General features: G+C 37.1%; 1 protein-coding gene across 5 annotated transcripts in view; it reads right to left on the bottom strand.

The window, feature by feature from the left end:
• The window catches only part of LOC108257779 (A-kinase anchor protein 7), a 33,836-nt gene extending 15,339 nt beyond the window's left edge, over positions 1–18,497 (bottom strand). For 4 of the 5 annotated variants that reach the window (XR_006983902.2, XR_006983903.2, XM_017455800.3 and 1 more), the window contains exons 1-8: positions 18,129–18,496; positions 16,380–16,457; positions 15,754–15,894; positions 15,513–15,664; positions 15,255–15,391; positions 13,920–14,080; positions 11,947–12,059; positions 10,209–10,356 (exon numbers count right to left, since the gene is read on the bottom strand). Coding sequence is in view for 3 of the 5 variants with exons in the window: in XM_017455800.3 (XP_017311289.1) it covers positions 10,209–10,356; positions 11,947–12,059; positions 13,920–14,080; positions 15,255–15,391; positions 15,513–15,664; positions 15,754–15,894; positions 16,380–16,457; positions 18,129–18,300 (1,102 nt within the window). In the remaining 2 variants the exon portion in view is untranslated. Of the gene's footprint in view, positions 1–10,208; positions 10,357–11,946; positions 12,060–13,919; positions 14,081–15,254; positions 15,392–15,512; positions 15,665–15,753; positions 15,895–16,379; positions 16,458–18,128 lie in introns of all 5 variants that reach the window. The other variant, XM_017455810.3, reaches the window with a different exon arrangement.

The following is an 18,497-nucleotide window of genomic DNA, read 5'->3' as shown; positions in this document are numbered from 1 at the left end:
ACTCCACTATACTACATTAACACTACACTAAAATACTCCACTATACTACAATAAAAAACTATACTACACCATAATACTCCACTATACTACATTAACACTACACTACACTAAAATACTCCACTATACTACAATAAAAAACTATACTACACTAAAATACTCCACTATACTACATTAACACTACACTAAAATACTCCACTATACTACATTAACACTACACTAAAATACTCCACTATACTACATTAACACTACACTAAAATACTCCACTATACTACAATAAAAAACTATACTACACTAAAATACTCCACTATAGTACATTAACACTACACTAAAATACTCCACTATACTACATTAACACTACACTAAAATACTCCACTATACTACATTAACACTACACTAAAATACTCCACTATACTACATTAACACTACACTAAAATACTCCACTATACTACATTAACACTACACTAAAATACTCCACTATACTACATTAACACTACACTAAAATACTCCACTATACTACAATAAAAAACTATACTACACTAAAATACTCCACTATAGTACATTAACACTACACTAAAATACTCCACTATACTACATTAACACTACACTAAAATACTCCACTATACTACATTAACACTACACTACACTACACTAAAATACTCCACTATACTACAATAAAAAACTATACTACACTAAAATACTCCACTATAGTACATTAACACTACACTAAAATACTCCACTATACTACATTAACACTACACTAAAATACTCCACTATACTACATTAACACTACACTAAAATACTCCACTATACTACATTAACACTACACTAAAATACTCCACTATACTACATTAACACTACACTAAAATACTCCACTATACTACATTAACACTACACTAAAATACTCCACTATACTACATTAACACTACACTAAAATACTCCACTATACTACAATAAAAAACTATACTACACTAAAATACTCCACTATACTACATTAACACTACACTACACTAAAATACTCCACTATACTACATTAACACTACACCATAATACTCCACTATACTACATTAACACTACACTAAAATACTCCACTATACTACAATAAAAAACTATACTACACTAAAATACTCCACTATACTACATTAACACTACACTAAAATACTCCACTATACTACATTAACACTACACTAAAATACTCCACTATACTACATTAACAATACACTACACTAAAATACTCCACTATACTACAATAAAAAACTATACTACACTAAAATACTCCACTATAGTACATTAACACTACACTAAAATACTCCACTATACTACATTAACACTACACTAAAATACTCCACTATACTACATTAACACTACACTAAAATACTCCACTATACTACATTAACACTACACTAAAATACTCCACTATACTACATTAACACTTCACTAAAATACTCCACTATACTACATTAACACTACACTAAAATACTCCACTATACTACATTAACACTACACTAAAATACTCCACTATACTACAATAAAAAACTATACTACACTAAAATACTCCACTATACTACATTAACACTACACTAAAATACTCCACTATACTACAATAAAAAACTATACTACACTAAAATACTCCACTATACTACATTAACACTACACTACACCATAATACTCCACTATACTACATTAACACTACACTACACTAAAATACTCCACTATACTACATTAACACTACACCATAATACTCCACTATACTACATTAACACTACACTAAAATACTCCACTATACTACAATAAAAAACTATACTACACCATAATACTCCACTATACTACATTAACACTACACTACACTAAAATACTCCACTATACTACAATAAAAAACTATACTACACTAAAATACTCCACTATACTACATTAACACTACACTAAAATACTCCACTATACTACATTAACACTACACTAAAATACTCCACTATACTACAATAAAAAACTATACTACACTAAAATACTCCACTATAGTACATTAACACTACACTAAAATACTCCACTATACTACATTAACACTACACTAAAATACTCCACTATACTACATTAACACTATACTACACTAAAATACTCCACTATACTACATTAACACTACACTAAAATACTCCACTATACTACATTAACACTACACTAAAATACTCCACTATACTACATTAACACTACACTAAAATACTCCACTATACTACAATAACACTACACTAAAATACTCCACTATACTACATTAACACTACACTAAAATACTCCACTATACTACATTAACACTACACTAAAATACTCCACTATACTACATTAACACTACACTAAAATACTCCACTATACTACATTAACACTACACTAAAATACTCCACTATACTACATTAACACTACACTAAAATACTCCACTATACTACAATAAAAAACTATACTACACTAAAATACTCCACTATAGTACACCATAACACTACACTAAAATACTCCACTATACTACATTAACACTACACTACACCATAATACTCCATTATACTACATTAACACTACACTAAAATACTCCACTATACTACATTAACACTACACTAAAATACTCCACTATACTACATTAACACTATACTACACTAAAATACTCCACTATACTACAATAACACTACACTAAAATACTCCACTATACTACATTAACACTACACTACACCATAATACTCCATTATACTACATTAACACTACACTAAAATACTCCACTATACTACATTAACACTACACTAAAATACTCCACTATACTACATTAACACTACACTAAAATACTCCACTATACTACATTAACACTACACTAAAATACTCCACTATACTACATTAACACTACACTAAAATACTCCACTATACTACATTAACACTACACTAAAATACTCCACTATACCACATTAACACTACACTAAAATACTCCACTATACTACATTAACACTACACTAAAATACTCCACTATACTACATTAACACTACACTAAAATACTCCACTATACTACATTAACACTACACTACACTAAAATACTCCACTATACTACATTAACACTACACTAAAATACTCCACTATACTACATTAACACTACACTAAAATACTCCACTATACTACAATAAAAAACTATACTACACTAAAATACTCCACTATAGTACATTAACACTACACTAAAATACTCCACTATAGTACATTAACACTACACTAAAATACTCCACTATACTACATTAACACTACACTAAAATACTCCACTATACTACATTAACACTACACTAAAATACTCCACTATACTACATTAACACTACACTAAAATACTCCACTATACTACAATAAAAAACTATACTACACCATAATACTCCACTATACTACATTAACACTACACTAAAATACTCCACTATACTACAATAAAAAACTATACTACACCATAATACTCCACTATACTACATTAACACTACACTACACTAAAATACTCCACTATACTACAATAAAAAACTATACTACACTAAAATACTCCACTATACTACATTAACACTACACTAAAATACTCCACTATACTACATTAACACTACACTAAAATACTCCACTATACTACATTAACACTACACTAAAATACTCCACTATACTACAATAAAAAACTATACTACACTAAAATACTCCACTATAGTACATTAACACTACACTAAAATACTCCACTATACTACATTAACACTACACTAAAATACTCCACTATACTACATTAACACTACACTACACTACACTAAAATACTCCACTATACTACATTAACACTACACTACACTAAAATACTCCACTATACTACATTAACACTACACTAAAATACTCCACTATACTACATTAACACTACACTAAAATACTCCACTATACTACAATAAAAAACTATACTACACTAAAATACTCCACTATAGTACATTAACACTACACTAAAATACTCCACTATACTACATTAACACTACACTAAAATACTCCACTATACTACATTAACACTACACTACACTACACTAAAATACTCCACTATACTACAATAAAAAACTATACTACACTAAAATACTCCACTATAGTACATTAACACTACACTAAAATACTCCACTATACTACATTAACACTACACTAAAATACTCCACTATACTACATTAACACTACACTAAAATACTCCACTATACTACATTAACACTACACTAAAATACTCCACTATACTACATTAACACTACACTAAAATACTCCACTATACTACATTAACACTACACTAAAATACTCCACTATACTACATTAACACTACACTAAAATACTCCACTATACTACAATAAAAAACTATACTACACTAAAATACTCCACTATACTACATTAACACTACACTACACTAAAATACTCCACTATACTACATTAACACTACACCATAATACTCCACTATACTACATTAACACTACACTAAAATACTCCACTATACTACAATAAAAAACTATACTACACTAAAATACTCCACTATACTACATTAACACTACACTAAAATACTCCACTATACTACATTAACACTACACTAAAATACTCCACTATACTACATTAACACTACACTAAAATACTCCACTATACTACATTAACACTACACTAAAATACTCCACTATACTACATTAACACTACACTAAAATACTCCACTATACTACATTAACACTACACTAAAATACTCCACTATACTACATTAACACTTCACTAAAATACTCCACTATACTACATTAACACTACACTAAAATACTCCACTATACTACATTAACACTACACTAAAATACTCCACTATACTACAATAAAAAACTATACTACACTAAAATACTCCACTATACTACATTAACACTACACTAAAATACTCCACTATACTACAATAAAAAACTATACTACACTAAAATACTCCACTATACTACATTAACACTACACTACACCATAATACTCCACTATACTACATTAACACTACACTACACTAAAATACTCCACTATACTACATTAACACTACACCATAATACTCCACTATACTACATTAACACTACACTAAAATACTCCACTATACTACAATAAAAAACTATACTACACCATAATACTCCACTATACTACATTAACACTACACTACACTAAAATACTCCACTATACTACAATAAAAAACTATACTACACTAAAATACTCCACTATACTACATTAACACTACACTAAAATACTCCACTATACTACATTAACACTACACTAAAATACTCCACTATACTACAATAAAAAACTATACTACACTAAAATACTCCACTATAGTACATTAACACTACACTAAAATACTCCACTATACTACATTAACACTACACTAAAATACTCCACTATACTACATTAACACTATACTACACTAAAATACTCCACTATACTACATTAACACTACACTAAAATACTCCACTATACTACATTAACACTACACTAAAATACTCCACTATACTACATTAACACTACACTAAAATACTCCACTATACTACAATAACACTACACTAAAATACTCCACTATACTACATTAACACTACACTAAAATACTCCACTATACTACATTAACACTACACTAAAATACTCCACTATACTACATTAACACTACACTAAAATACTCCACTATACTACATTAACACTACACTAAAATACTCCACTATACTACATTAACACTACACTAAAATACTCCACTATACTACATTAACACTACACTAAAATACTCCACTATACTACAATAAAAAACTATACTACACTAAAATACTCCACTATAGTACACCATAACACTACACTAAAATACTCCACTATACTACATTAACACTACACTACACCATAATACTCCATTATACTACATTAACACTACACTAAAATACTCCACTATACTACATTAACACTACACCATAATACTCCACTATACTACATTAACACTACACTAAAATACTCCACTATACTACATTAACACTACACTAAAATACTCCACTATACTACATTAACACTACACTAAAATACTCCACTATACTACATTAACACTACACTAAAATACTCCACTATACTACATTAACACTACACTAAAATACTCCACTATACCACATTAACACTACACTAAAATACTCCACTATACTACATTAACACTACACTAAAATACTCCACTATACTACATTAACACTACACTAAAATACTCCACTATACTACATTAACACTACACTACACCATAATACTCCATTATACTACATTAACACTACACTAAAATACTCCACTATACTACATTAACACTACACTAAAATACTCCACTATACTACATTAACACTACACTAAAATACTCCACTATACTACAATAACACTACACTAAAATACTCCACTATACTACATTAACACTACACTACACTAAAATACTCCACTATACTACATTAACACTACACTAAAATACTCCACCATACTACATTAACACTACACTAAAATACTCCACTATACTACATTAACACTACACTAAAATACTCCACTATACTTCATTAACACTACACTATACTACATTGACACTACACTGCATTATCACTGTACCACAGTATCACTATACTACATAAAATACACTACTACATTAAAATACTTTTGAAATTTGACACAAAACCCTGTGTGTATTGTTTTTGTTTTTAAAACAGATTTTACGTATACATTCTTTCATCGACTGAACGAGCCGAGCTAACAAAAGCTGTGGCTCTGAAGAAGCCGTTACTAACGAAGCTCTGAAACTATAAACTGTACAGGTTAAAGGTAGGATATATTTTTAGGAGTGGAATGACTTGTCCAGTGCCACCTCATACCCACTGTCACTTCCTCTCCCTCTCCCTCTCTCTCTCTCGCAATCGGTCTCATCTGGTGGCAGATTATCAGCTCTGTCTCCTGTTATTATCAGGAGGGAGCTCGTTTTTCTGCCATTAGGAAATCATACAGCAGGTTCATCATTTCTAGAGCAGGGCATCATGATGGGCAAGTGGGCAAAATGTTTTGGGTTTTTATTTTTGTTCTAACTTCACATCCTGTCTGCATTTCCCCACAGGTTTTATAGCCCAGAGCTATAGAAGTGCATTCTGACTCACACATCATGATTGCGTTTATTGCCATCAGTCTGAAATGTGTGGGAGTCTCTCAGCCCCACACACACACACACACACACACACACACACACACTTACTTTCAGTGATGAGCCTGAGGTACAGGTGCCTATTTACTGTAGAACAGTGATAACACGCCGTAACACATTCTATTATATAAACACACAGTCCATTATATAACCTTAAATTGATCGGCTAAACTTTTGCTATTTTTTGTGGAATTGGATAAAAAAAACTGCAGCTGCCATCACACACACACACACACACACACACACAAGTTAGCCAGCTGGAGGTTCTGGCCTGTTTCCTATTTGCAGAAGCTGAAAAGCCAATTGCAAATGAAAGGGCTTACAAACACATGGCAGCCAAAGACACACACACACACACACACACACACACACACACACACAAACACAAACACACACACACTTACAGATTCCTTTCAAATCTATTCTTGTTTTGTTTTCTCAGCATTTTATTTGGTTGTTTTGTTTTTTTTACTGCAAAAATACCTTATTATTATTATTATTTTATTTTTTTAGCAACAGAGGCAGAGGTTAATAAATTTCAGTAGCAAGAGCTGAACATCTCTAACTCTCGCCTAATCTGTACTGCACCAGCCTCCACAATTACAGTGACTCTCGATCGTATTTGTCTAAACGTGTTAGTACAGGCAGCCATATGAAATCGAACCGCACTCTGCCCTGCACCTCAGCAGGGTCCAAACTGCTAAACTTCCACACCGTCGCTCACTTGAACCCCCGCTGGTTCGGCGATCACTCCCAGCGCCGCTGCTAACGTGCACACGGATTACTGAGGTCAAACATTTGCTCTGAAATCCCGAGTCTCAGAGAACGGCTGGCTTTTCCTGATAACCTTTTCCATCGCCTCCCGTTGTGATCAGAGCTTCACGGTTTTAAAATAAAGCAGGGGTAGAGTATGAAGATTTCTGGAGCAGAGCATTATGGGTAAGTGCTTGACATTTTAAAATGTTTAAAGTAGAACATAGAAGGCCGTAACATTCCTATAGTATCCCATGCAAGTGTTGGAAATTTCTAGAGCTGAGTACTGAGTAAGTGTCTGAAATGTCTAGAGCTAGCTTGTAAAAGGATGCTCTGAGAATGTGGCTGTAGATAACCGAGCGATGTGGCTTTGAGGGTTAGGATCTGGATCACGTAGGTTCTGCAAGAGCAAGGTAGTTTCATTCATGATTCAGACTCCTTGGATTAAACACCTGCTCCTCATCGTCTAATCAGTATCCCTAATCAGGGAGTTCATTATAGCTATATTGTGATTCAAATCTACTTCCTGAGCCGCTAATGAGGGAAAATGAGGAGATTTACACACTGAAACACTCAATGGACCTCAATAATGAAAGACTGCACAGATTTAGTGTGTGTACCGATTTCTCTCAGCACTGCAGCACCACCTACTGGATATCCAATCAGAATCGAAATACTCATAATACGGCTGGATCGAAACACTAGTCACAAAGTTACTCAAGTAAACTTAAAACAGAATTAGGGACACACCAAAACGTTTTAGATTTTCTTCATACACACGTGCGTACGTCGATAAACGCCAACCAGCCGTAAAAATTACCAAGTGTGTCCACGTCACGTCCTTATTTAGCCCCGCCCACACAACAACACGATGAAAGATCACAGAATCGTCATTGCTCTCGTCATCGTCTCTGGCTGGAGTCAGTAACTTAATCTAACTTTAGTGCTCTCAACTTGTTCTTCTGAGATTAAAGTATTGGCACCCATGGGTGCTATTAGATATTTCTGTATTTAATTAAAAAAAATAATAATAAATACACAATTTTATTAATATTAACATATTCTTAAAGATAAAAGACAGAATTCATAGTCAGGGAATGGTCATGGAGAAACAAATTCAATTTACCTATGATGTTTAATATCTGAGGCTAAAGTGCGACCTCTAGTGGCGGACAGGCGACACAACAAGTTTAAATTTTCCCCTTACCCATTTTTAGAGTCCAGTATCAAGAGAATATTAAACTCCAGAAAACAAAAGTGTGTGTGTGTGTGTGTGTGTGTGTGTGTTTGTGTGTGTGAGAACTCTCCGTCTCAGCTGCCCACCTGTGATTGGATCACCCGAGCCGGAACGTTAAGAACGAGCCTGAACACGGCCTGGACCACGTCGATAACGAACTGCAAGACCGGACCACAGGACTGAACCAGAGTCCACCATTGATTTAAAAACCATCCACTGTTGGAAGGAGTCTCCAGTGTCAGTGCTTTGTAACATTCAACGGTAAAGCTGTGACTTTAGGTTCCCAGTGTTCTAGAATTTCTCAGGATGAGAGCCTACAATCAGACTGAGAAGATCTAGATCAATCAGATCTTCCTACAGGTTTCATCTCCAACCAAAATCTAACACACCTGTGTTCGTTGATCAAGAACTTTTTAAGGTAGTTGGTCACCGTTGTGGTTGGAGCTAAAGTCTTCAGGAAGGTGGATCTCCAGGAACAGGGCTGCTGACCACTGTTCTAGAATGACTTGAGTCCCAGAATGTGTTATAAAGTCAGCATGAGGTCCCATGATCTGGTTGGGTACTTCCAAAATGCTTAAGTTCTATAACGTCCCGTGATGGAAGTCCGTGATCTGACTGGGAAGTTCTAGATGGAAAACATCTCAGGATGAAAGCCCATGAGGTTCTTGAGCACTCGAGTTCCAGAATGTTGACGTTTCCAGTGTGCTAGAACTTCTCAGCATGAAAGCCTACAACCAGACTGAGAAGTTGTAGAACACTCTAGTTCCAGAATGATGACGTTTCCAGTGTTATAGAGAAGTTTGAGATCCAATGTTCCGAGATCCAATGTTGCTTTCGAGCTTTCTGGAACTCAAGGGTTCTAGAACTTCTCAGTCTGGCAGTAGGATCTCATCCTGGTTCTAGAGGTTCTAAAACTTCAAAGTTCACCTTCTGCTTTTATTTGGACAGATATCGTTCGAGAGAATTCTTCAGTAATAGACTCCGTCAGACACACACACATACACACACACACACACACACACACCACCCATGTTCTGACTCACCGAATGTGACAGTCTTCTCGCGGTGATAGTACCCGTCAGCATCCTTCTTCTTCAGCATGGAGCATAGATCCATGGTGCACACGTTCTCCTCACCAAACACTCGCTGCTCAAACGCGGCGTACAGGCTCGAGTCCAGCTTCTTGACTCCCTAAAACACACGTAAATGGGATGAGCTCTGAATAATCTCTCTCTCTCTCTCTCTCTCTCTCTCTCTCTCACACACACACACACACACACACACATACACACACACAGCGGAGGACAGGAACACGATGTACAGCAGTCTGTGGAGGCCGATAACCTCAGCAGGAAGTGTGTGGATGGGGGGAAGATTAAGGAGGCGACTCCTATCTGTCACTTCCATCCTGAGGGTGAAGACTCAAATATCCACACACACACACACACACACACACACACACACACACACACACACAGTACTACGGGTCAAAACATGCAAGAATGTGTCATACTGAAAAACGGTTAAGCTAAAAGAGCTGGAGTAGGATGCACTGTGACGTGCTTCTGCAGTACTTTTGATGGTGGGCCTTCATCCTGAAAAGTTCTAGGGCACTGTAAACCTCACCATTTTAGAACTCAATTTTTTCCAGAACTTCTCAGTCTGAACGTAGACTGAGAAGTTCTGGGAGCTTCAAATGTTCTGCGACTCGAGTGTCCTACAAACTCTAGGTCTGATCGTGGGCTTTAATTCTGAGAGGTTCTAGAACACTGAGAGCTTCGGAGTTCTGGAACTCAACGGTTCTAGAACTTCTCAGTCTGATGGTTAAGAAATTCTAGAACACTGTAAACCTCATTATTTTACAGCTTGAGCGTTCTAGAACTTCTCGGTCTGATCGTGGGCTATCCTGAAAAGCCTCAATGTTCTGCTGGCAGCTTCAGCCTTCTGGAATTCGAAGGTTCGAGAACTTCTTAGTCATGGGATCTCATCCTGGGAGGCTCTATATTCTTCAACATTCTAGAACTCCAGTGTTCTAGAACTTCTTAATCTAATCATTCTGGAACACCCAGAAGTCTCTACATTTTAGAATGAGTGTTCCAGACCTTCAGCGTGAGGGGTTCTACAACATTCTAGAACGCAAGCGCTCATGAATTCCCCAGTCTGATTGGGTTTCACAAAATACTAGAGCTCCGGTCATTCTAGAACATCTCAGCGTCATCACGGGCTTTCATCCAGTACTCAGACAGATCACGGGCTTTCCTACAACATTCTGGGACTCGTGTCATTCTACAAGCTCTCAGTCTGATCTAGAACACTGGGCACTTGAAGTCTACAGCTTTACTCCTTCCATAAATGTTAAATAAGCATCTCCTTACAAAAGACATGTCAACGATTATTATCAGTGGAGCAGCCCCCGGCCGTATGCGTCTCCGTGAATGAGCTGTTGCTATAGAAATGATAACGGTCCTCCAAACCTGATTAGAGACACCGTGGTCAAGTTCCAACACAGAATCATTGATCCAGAACTAAATTAAGACGCGCTGGAAAGGACGACAAACAAATCTCCAAATCGACAACAAAAATAGATCAATTTCGCTCCGTTAGCGAAAACCACGTAAAACCATGCGGTCCTCAACAGTGACCATGACTTTACAGTCCAATTTTCTTCCAAAAAAAAACAAGTCTGAGGTTCTGGCACCGAACTTTCAGTTATGTCGGTTTATCCGGTGTCCTGCTCCTGCCCTCCAGGGGAAAGAAAGCGTTCTGAGAATCGGTTCTCACCTGGCGCCGGAGCTTTGGTGCTCGTGAGAGCTTGATGAAGGTCAGATGAGGTTTGAAAGCTTTCTGGTCTCCAGCTGGGATCCCCTTCTCCTCAAACGCCTTCCTGACTGAGTCTGGAACAACAGCACAGCAAGAGAGAGAGAGAGAGAGAGAGAGAGAGAGATTCAGCCAGCAGAATGGGCGAGGCTATTTACAGATCAGAGAGGACGGCTTTAAGACTGAAACCCCTCTAATGCTTAATGTAAGACAAGGAGAGATCAATACAGAGAGAGAGAGAGAGAGAGAGAGAGAGAAGGAGGAATGCGGCGAGATATTGACCTGGGATAAAAACAGAGCGATGACGTTAGATGGCAGATTTAGATGGACTTGAATGGGGTTTAAACAATTAAAATCCAGAGGTCCTGAAGATGGGCTGGGTTCAGGATCGGGTTCCAGTTTAAAACTGGTGAGACGAAAAGCCTGTAAAGAGCCTGGGGAAGTGATACAGGACCGAGCTCAATGATAGTGAGAGGGCAAAGGAGATGATGGTTCAGGTAGATATTTGAACAAGAGCCCTGGAGAACCTGGGCTACCTGGTATGTTCAAGGCTTGGGGCCCAGGTATGAGGTCCTTCCCAGGCTCTTGTGGCCACTTCTTGTCTATGAAGTGGCCCTTTCCAAAGTAGAAGTACTGGACAGGAGATTTAATCCTGGAGAGGAGAGAGAGAGAGATCCGGATGGTGGAGGAGGAGGAGGAGGAGAGGCATGCCAGAGCAATAGCCATGAAACAGCTGGGAGGATGGACTCATTGGGAAAAGGTACAGTGGCAAGGAGGTGTGGGGCATGGAAGAGCATCAGCTTCTACTTGAGTACATTCTCTCTTCCTGCCAAGCAAGTCTGAAAGATGGGAGGTTTCGGTGGTCCATGACAAGGAGCTGGTCCAGCTGGCTGCTTAGTTGGAGTAAGCAATGAACAAGAAGAAAGAAAAGCATCAAGCAAAAAGACCATGCTTCATCTCTTTCCTAAAACCAGGTGAAAAGGCAGATAAGGAGCCAGGGAGCACAGGGGTCCTGGCCATGGCGGGTGACTGGAAGATGTGGGTGGACATCAGAAGGTAAATTGCCAGGGGGAACTGCGGTCCCAAACTTCTGATCAGACATTGTCCTCTAGTCGAAAGGTACGAAGTGATTTTTAATGGAGCTGACAGTGCCTTGGGAAGAGAGGATTGAAGACACATGGGTGAAAGCTCAGGAAATACCACCAGCTTTTGATCTCTGGGAGTCATTAAACGGGCTGGAAGGCCTGAAATCTCCAAGTTGATGTTGGCTGCAGGGGTTTTCCAGGGCAGTCACTCTTTAGTGCCTTAGGGGCAAGAGGTGTAAAAGGTCCTGCTATGAAGAAGTTGGTAGCGAACAAGTAAGCAGGTGGAAACTACTGTACATTCCAGTGGCTGAAGAGAGGATGAGGTAGCAAAATCAACCGGACAGTAAGGGCGGTTCCAGGACGTCAGTTCTGCTCTCGAGCCCTTCTGAGGTGTCACAGGCTTAAACTGGCCAAATGACAACACTGACCCCATTGTATTTTAGATGGAAGAAGTCTCCAGTGTCGGCTCAGAGGTAAAATTGTATGAAAGTTTTCCGAGTTTACGTTTTGCGATTTCTAGGAAAGATGACAAGCTGCATTTTTTTTAGTCTTGGTAACTTCAAGCGTGCAGAAAAAAAGAGAGAGGCTGGTGAGGAAATGCCTGTTTGTAGCTGCTATAACGTAAGCGAGAACAGGGATGTAACTATAAACGGATAAACATATACTATATGGCTTAGTAGCATTTCCATTTGTTTGTGTGATCAAATCTCCCAAATTTATTCAGCAAAACAGATAACAACATTCCTGTGATGTGCAAAGCTCTGGGTTAAAAACAAAATCGCAGAAAAAAAGAAAGAAACTAATAAAGGAGAGAAAGAGGGGGGAGAGACAGAGAAATAAAGGAGAACTCACCTGCGATGTGTGTGAGGGTACTGAGATGCTCTCCCTCTTCGATCTGGATGAACGCTACTTCCTGTTTGAAGTGACCAATGCCACAGAATGGCAGCACGAGGCTCCGCCCACCCACCAGAGCCGTCAACATAGACTCCATCTCTTCTATTGCTAATGCAGCTCTGTGTACGACACACACACACACACATACCTAGCTGTTAATCCCCGGGGAAGTGCACTGACGCAGGTGTGCCATCATAAAAGCATACACACACACACACAAAAATCCTCTGACTGCTCAATCCAATCATAATGTGCACCCACTGGAGCGTAAGATTACTGTTACATAACGGCACACACTCCCCCTGTGTAAAAACATCCTGTGTACTAGAACACGTCAGGTAAATTAGAGGTCAGAATCTCTCAAGGTACCTCACGATTCAATCTGATTTGAGTTCAGAGTGCCACGATATAATTATAAACCTCTCTGCTTCTAAAACCAATCTAATCCATAGCCAACATGAAGAACACTACCGGACTAGGAGTTGTGGGAAGAACTCAAGAGAAAAATCATAATTCACCCCATCCCTAGTACAAATCATGTAATATCACCCCAGAGCTGCACAGTAACTGTAATAAAAGTAAACATTCATATAATAGCATTCCCATGGCTCAAGACTGGCCGTTGATTACGAGATACATTTACTCAGAAAGAGCAAATAATATGCTGCATTACAGTGGAATTACTGTGGAATAACACTGCCATTGGTGTGATATTGCTGAGGGATTTCAGTTGCATTACCCGGGCATTGCAGTGGTATTACAGTTACTGTAGCATTACTGTAATATTACTTTAGCATTAGCATGGCATTACTGTAATATTACCTTAGCATTAGAGTGGCATTACTGTAATATTACTTTGGCATTAGAGTAATATTACTTTAGCATTAGAGTGGCATTAGTGTAATATTACTTTGGCATTAGAGTGGCATTAGTGTAATATTACTTTAGCATTAGAGTGGCATTACCGTAATATTACTTTGGCATTAGAGTGGCATTACCGTAATATTACTTTGGCATTATATTATATTATAGCATCTAGCGTAATATTCAGAAAACGAACAGACGTCTGTGCTCTTTATCGTTTAATCGTTGTGCATTTATTTTGATCGTTATGTTTATCGTATATTCTTGTGTATAAACATTCAAACACACTTAGAACGGTTTACTCCTTTATTTCATTTATAAATAATTACGTTACACGTGGAGTAACATGTTGCATTTACTACTGGAACTCAACCTCCTAAGTACATACACACGTGTAGACGTCTCCAGGCGTATATGAGGTGTACGTACGTGTCGATCTGCTCCTGTGTGGATAAGTGTGTGACGAGCAGCGTGATGTGGAGGGTGCCAACAGGAATCAGAGCTCTGGAGAGACGAGGGTCCTTCTGTAGCACCTCAGCCTGGACTTCCTCCACACCCTGTTTTATCTGATACACATGTTCAGAAAACTGTAAACGCGTAATCGCGCCGTAATAGCGTAACGGTTTCCATTTAAAAAACCTGTTGTTTATATGGATTTATACGAGCATACGAGAGTCAGCACTGAACCTTTTGGTTGGTGATGGGGATTGACACAAAGTAATTAGGGCGAGGACTATCTATCTTCTTCTTCTTCTCTTTCTCTCCGTCCTCCTCATTTTCCATATGTCCCCTCTCCTTCCTCTTCCCTTTCGTCTTCCCTTTCACCTGAGGGTCGGAGACTGAAATGGAAAAAACATTTTTTTTTAAACCGTTCAGTACTGGTGGCCGGAAAAAGGAGAGGAAAATGAAACCAGGAGAACTGACTCACATCCGAGTTCCTTCCAGACCTCGGTGCTGGTGAAGGGAAGTTCAGCCAGGAGCTTCACCGCGCAGTCGGCTTCCTTCGCTTTCTGCTTACGTCCCCGTGGTTTCCTAAGGTTCCTTTTCACCTTCGCCACCTTTTTCGCCACTGTAAAACACAAAGACAGAGAGCTTGCCGTTTTATAAACTCAGAATATATTTTCGTACCGGTTTTCCTCCAACACATGGGGCAGAGTTTTTCAAAAACATCGTAATGTTAAAGATGCGGTTTGTCAAGCTACAGGGTTAAAAAATGATATCCACTAGGGGGCAGGTCAGAGCCAAAACAATTCTGTCCAGGTTTCCATGGTGACCTGTAAAACAGCTGTCCAACTCCAACATGAAATTAAACACAGTCTATTCTTGTTATTAGCTGAATTACAAATCCAAACATACTTTTTAAAAAACAAAACAAAAAAAAACATACTTTTTGGTAGGTCTGAAGGCAACGTGAGAGATTTTTAAATTTTATTTAAATACTAACCGTAACAGAGAAATAAAGCAGTATTGCATCTTGTTATTGCACGTGTTATGTTTGTTTATTTTTTGATGCCCATAATTAATGGGTTTGACTCAGTATAGGACAGAACATACCTGTGGTCTGTTCCATGTTTGTTGGTGATGGTTCGAAGGCACCATCCTTTTCCATGTGGACTGAAATCCTGCTCAGTTCTGTAATAAATATCATCACAGTGAAATATATCCAATACTGAGTACGTTCAGATTAAAGAAGCAAGATAAACTTTCATATTTCAAGCAAATCGTTCTCATCTGAGGTCAAGCTTTTTATATTTTAGTTTAAGACTAACCTGTTCTGACGCAATATTAGAAAAATATTTCCTATTTTAAGTTATTACTAACCTGTTTTGAAGTACATCTTTCTCACCTTAATGTATTTCTTTTCTTATTTCCTTCTAGGACGGATCTATTCTGAGGCAAAATTCTCTTTATCTGAGGTAAATGTTTTTTATTTCGGTTTATAACTAACATTTACTGAGGGAAATCTCGCTCATCTGAGTGTCTTTTTTATCTTATTAAACAATTATATTAATAACTAATCTTTTGAGGCAATCTTTCAGATTTTGGTTTATAAATAACCTTTTCGGAGGCAAGTCTTTCTAATCTGAGGTAAATTTTTCTTATTTCAGTTTAAAACTAACCTTTTCTGAGGCAAAACTTTCTCATCTGAGGTAAATATTTCAAATTTGCGTTTTGGCCTAACATTTCTGAGGCAAATCTTTGTAATCTGAGGTCATTTTTAATTATTCTGGTTTATCATTAACCTTTTCCAAGGCAATCTGTGGTAAATCTTAAATATTTCAGTTAATGTCTAACCTTTTCTGAGGTAAATATTTCTTATTTCAGTTTATGGCTAACATTTACTGAAGCAAATCTCTCTAATCTGAGGTTTGTTTTTCTTAACTGAGGTAAATCTTTAAAATTTGCGTTTTAGACTAACCTCATCTGCGGCAAATCTTTGTGATCTGTGGTCATTTTTAATTATTTTGGTTTAGCTTTGACCTTTTCCAAGGCAATCTGTGGTAAATCTTTCATATTTCTGTTAATGAATAACTTTTTCTGAGGCAAATCTTTTTCATCTGAGGTAAATCTTTCATATTGGCATTTTGGACTAACCTTTTCTGAGGCAAATCTTTGTAATGTGAGGTCACTGGTTTATCATTAACCTTTTCCAAGGCAATCTGAGGTAAATCTTAAATATTTCTATTAATGACTAACTTTTTCTGAGGCAAAACTTTCTCATCTGAGGTAAATATTTCTTATTACAGTTTATGGCTAACATTTACTGAGGCAAATCTCTCTCAACTGAGTTTTTTTTTTTTTTTAATAACTGAGGTAGATCTTTCATTTGAGTTTTGGAATAACCTTTTCTGAGGCTTTCTAATCTGAGGTAAATTTTTCTTATTTCATTGTATTATTAAATCTTTTTCCAAGGCAATCTTTTTTTAATTTCTGTTTATGACTAACTTTTTTTCCGAGGCAAGTCTTTAGAATCTGAGGTAAATTTCTCTTAATTCGGTTTATCGTTAACTTTTTCTGAGGCGAGTCTATATCACACGGGGTTAAACTTTCAAGTTTGAGTTTTGCACTAACCTTTACTGAGGCCTGTCTGAGGTAAATTTCTCATATTTCAGTTCATCGCTAACCTATCCTGATCTGACACAGATCTTTCTAACCTGAGGTAAAGGTGAGGTGTAAACCTTTCTAACCTTTAGCGTAATCTCATGAGTCTTACGTCTCACGACGTGTTTGTGTTTTACACTTTTGTTGTCTAAAGTGCTGACCTTTTGTTATAAATCATTATAACCTATAACCATACTGTACCTGAGATGGCTGTTAATGTGAGAGCTTGTCTCTGAGGCGTCCAGATTGAGACAGGGACAGGACGAGAGACTTCTCTTCTCACCTGAACCCCTGCCCTGAGCACTTTTACCCGAAACCTGCCCGATAAACTCTTATTTACTGATTTAATAATTGATATGTGCAGCCTGAACATGTCAACCTGCTCAGGTTTCTCAATCAGCTCTATTTATACTGACTATAATTATACACATTTCATTCCTTATACATGTTTAATTTGTAGTAATTTTAAAGGTCATACAAAAACAAACAAACCAGATTAGTATAAAGCTAATAAAACAATCTAATTTAACGAATCATCTAGACATCTGTGCTACTTCACAACTCCATTAG

Source organism: Ictalurus punctatus, chromosome 2 (genome assembly GCF_001660625.3).
Source record: "Ictalurus punctatus breed USDA103 chromosome 2, Coco_2.0, whole genome shotgun sequence".
Taxonomy (NCBI): Eukaryota; Metazoa; Chordata; class Actinopteri; order Siluriformes; family Ictaluridae; genus Ictalurus; species Ictalurus punctatus.
This window is presented reverse-complemented; position numbering and strand designations above follow the sequence as displayed.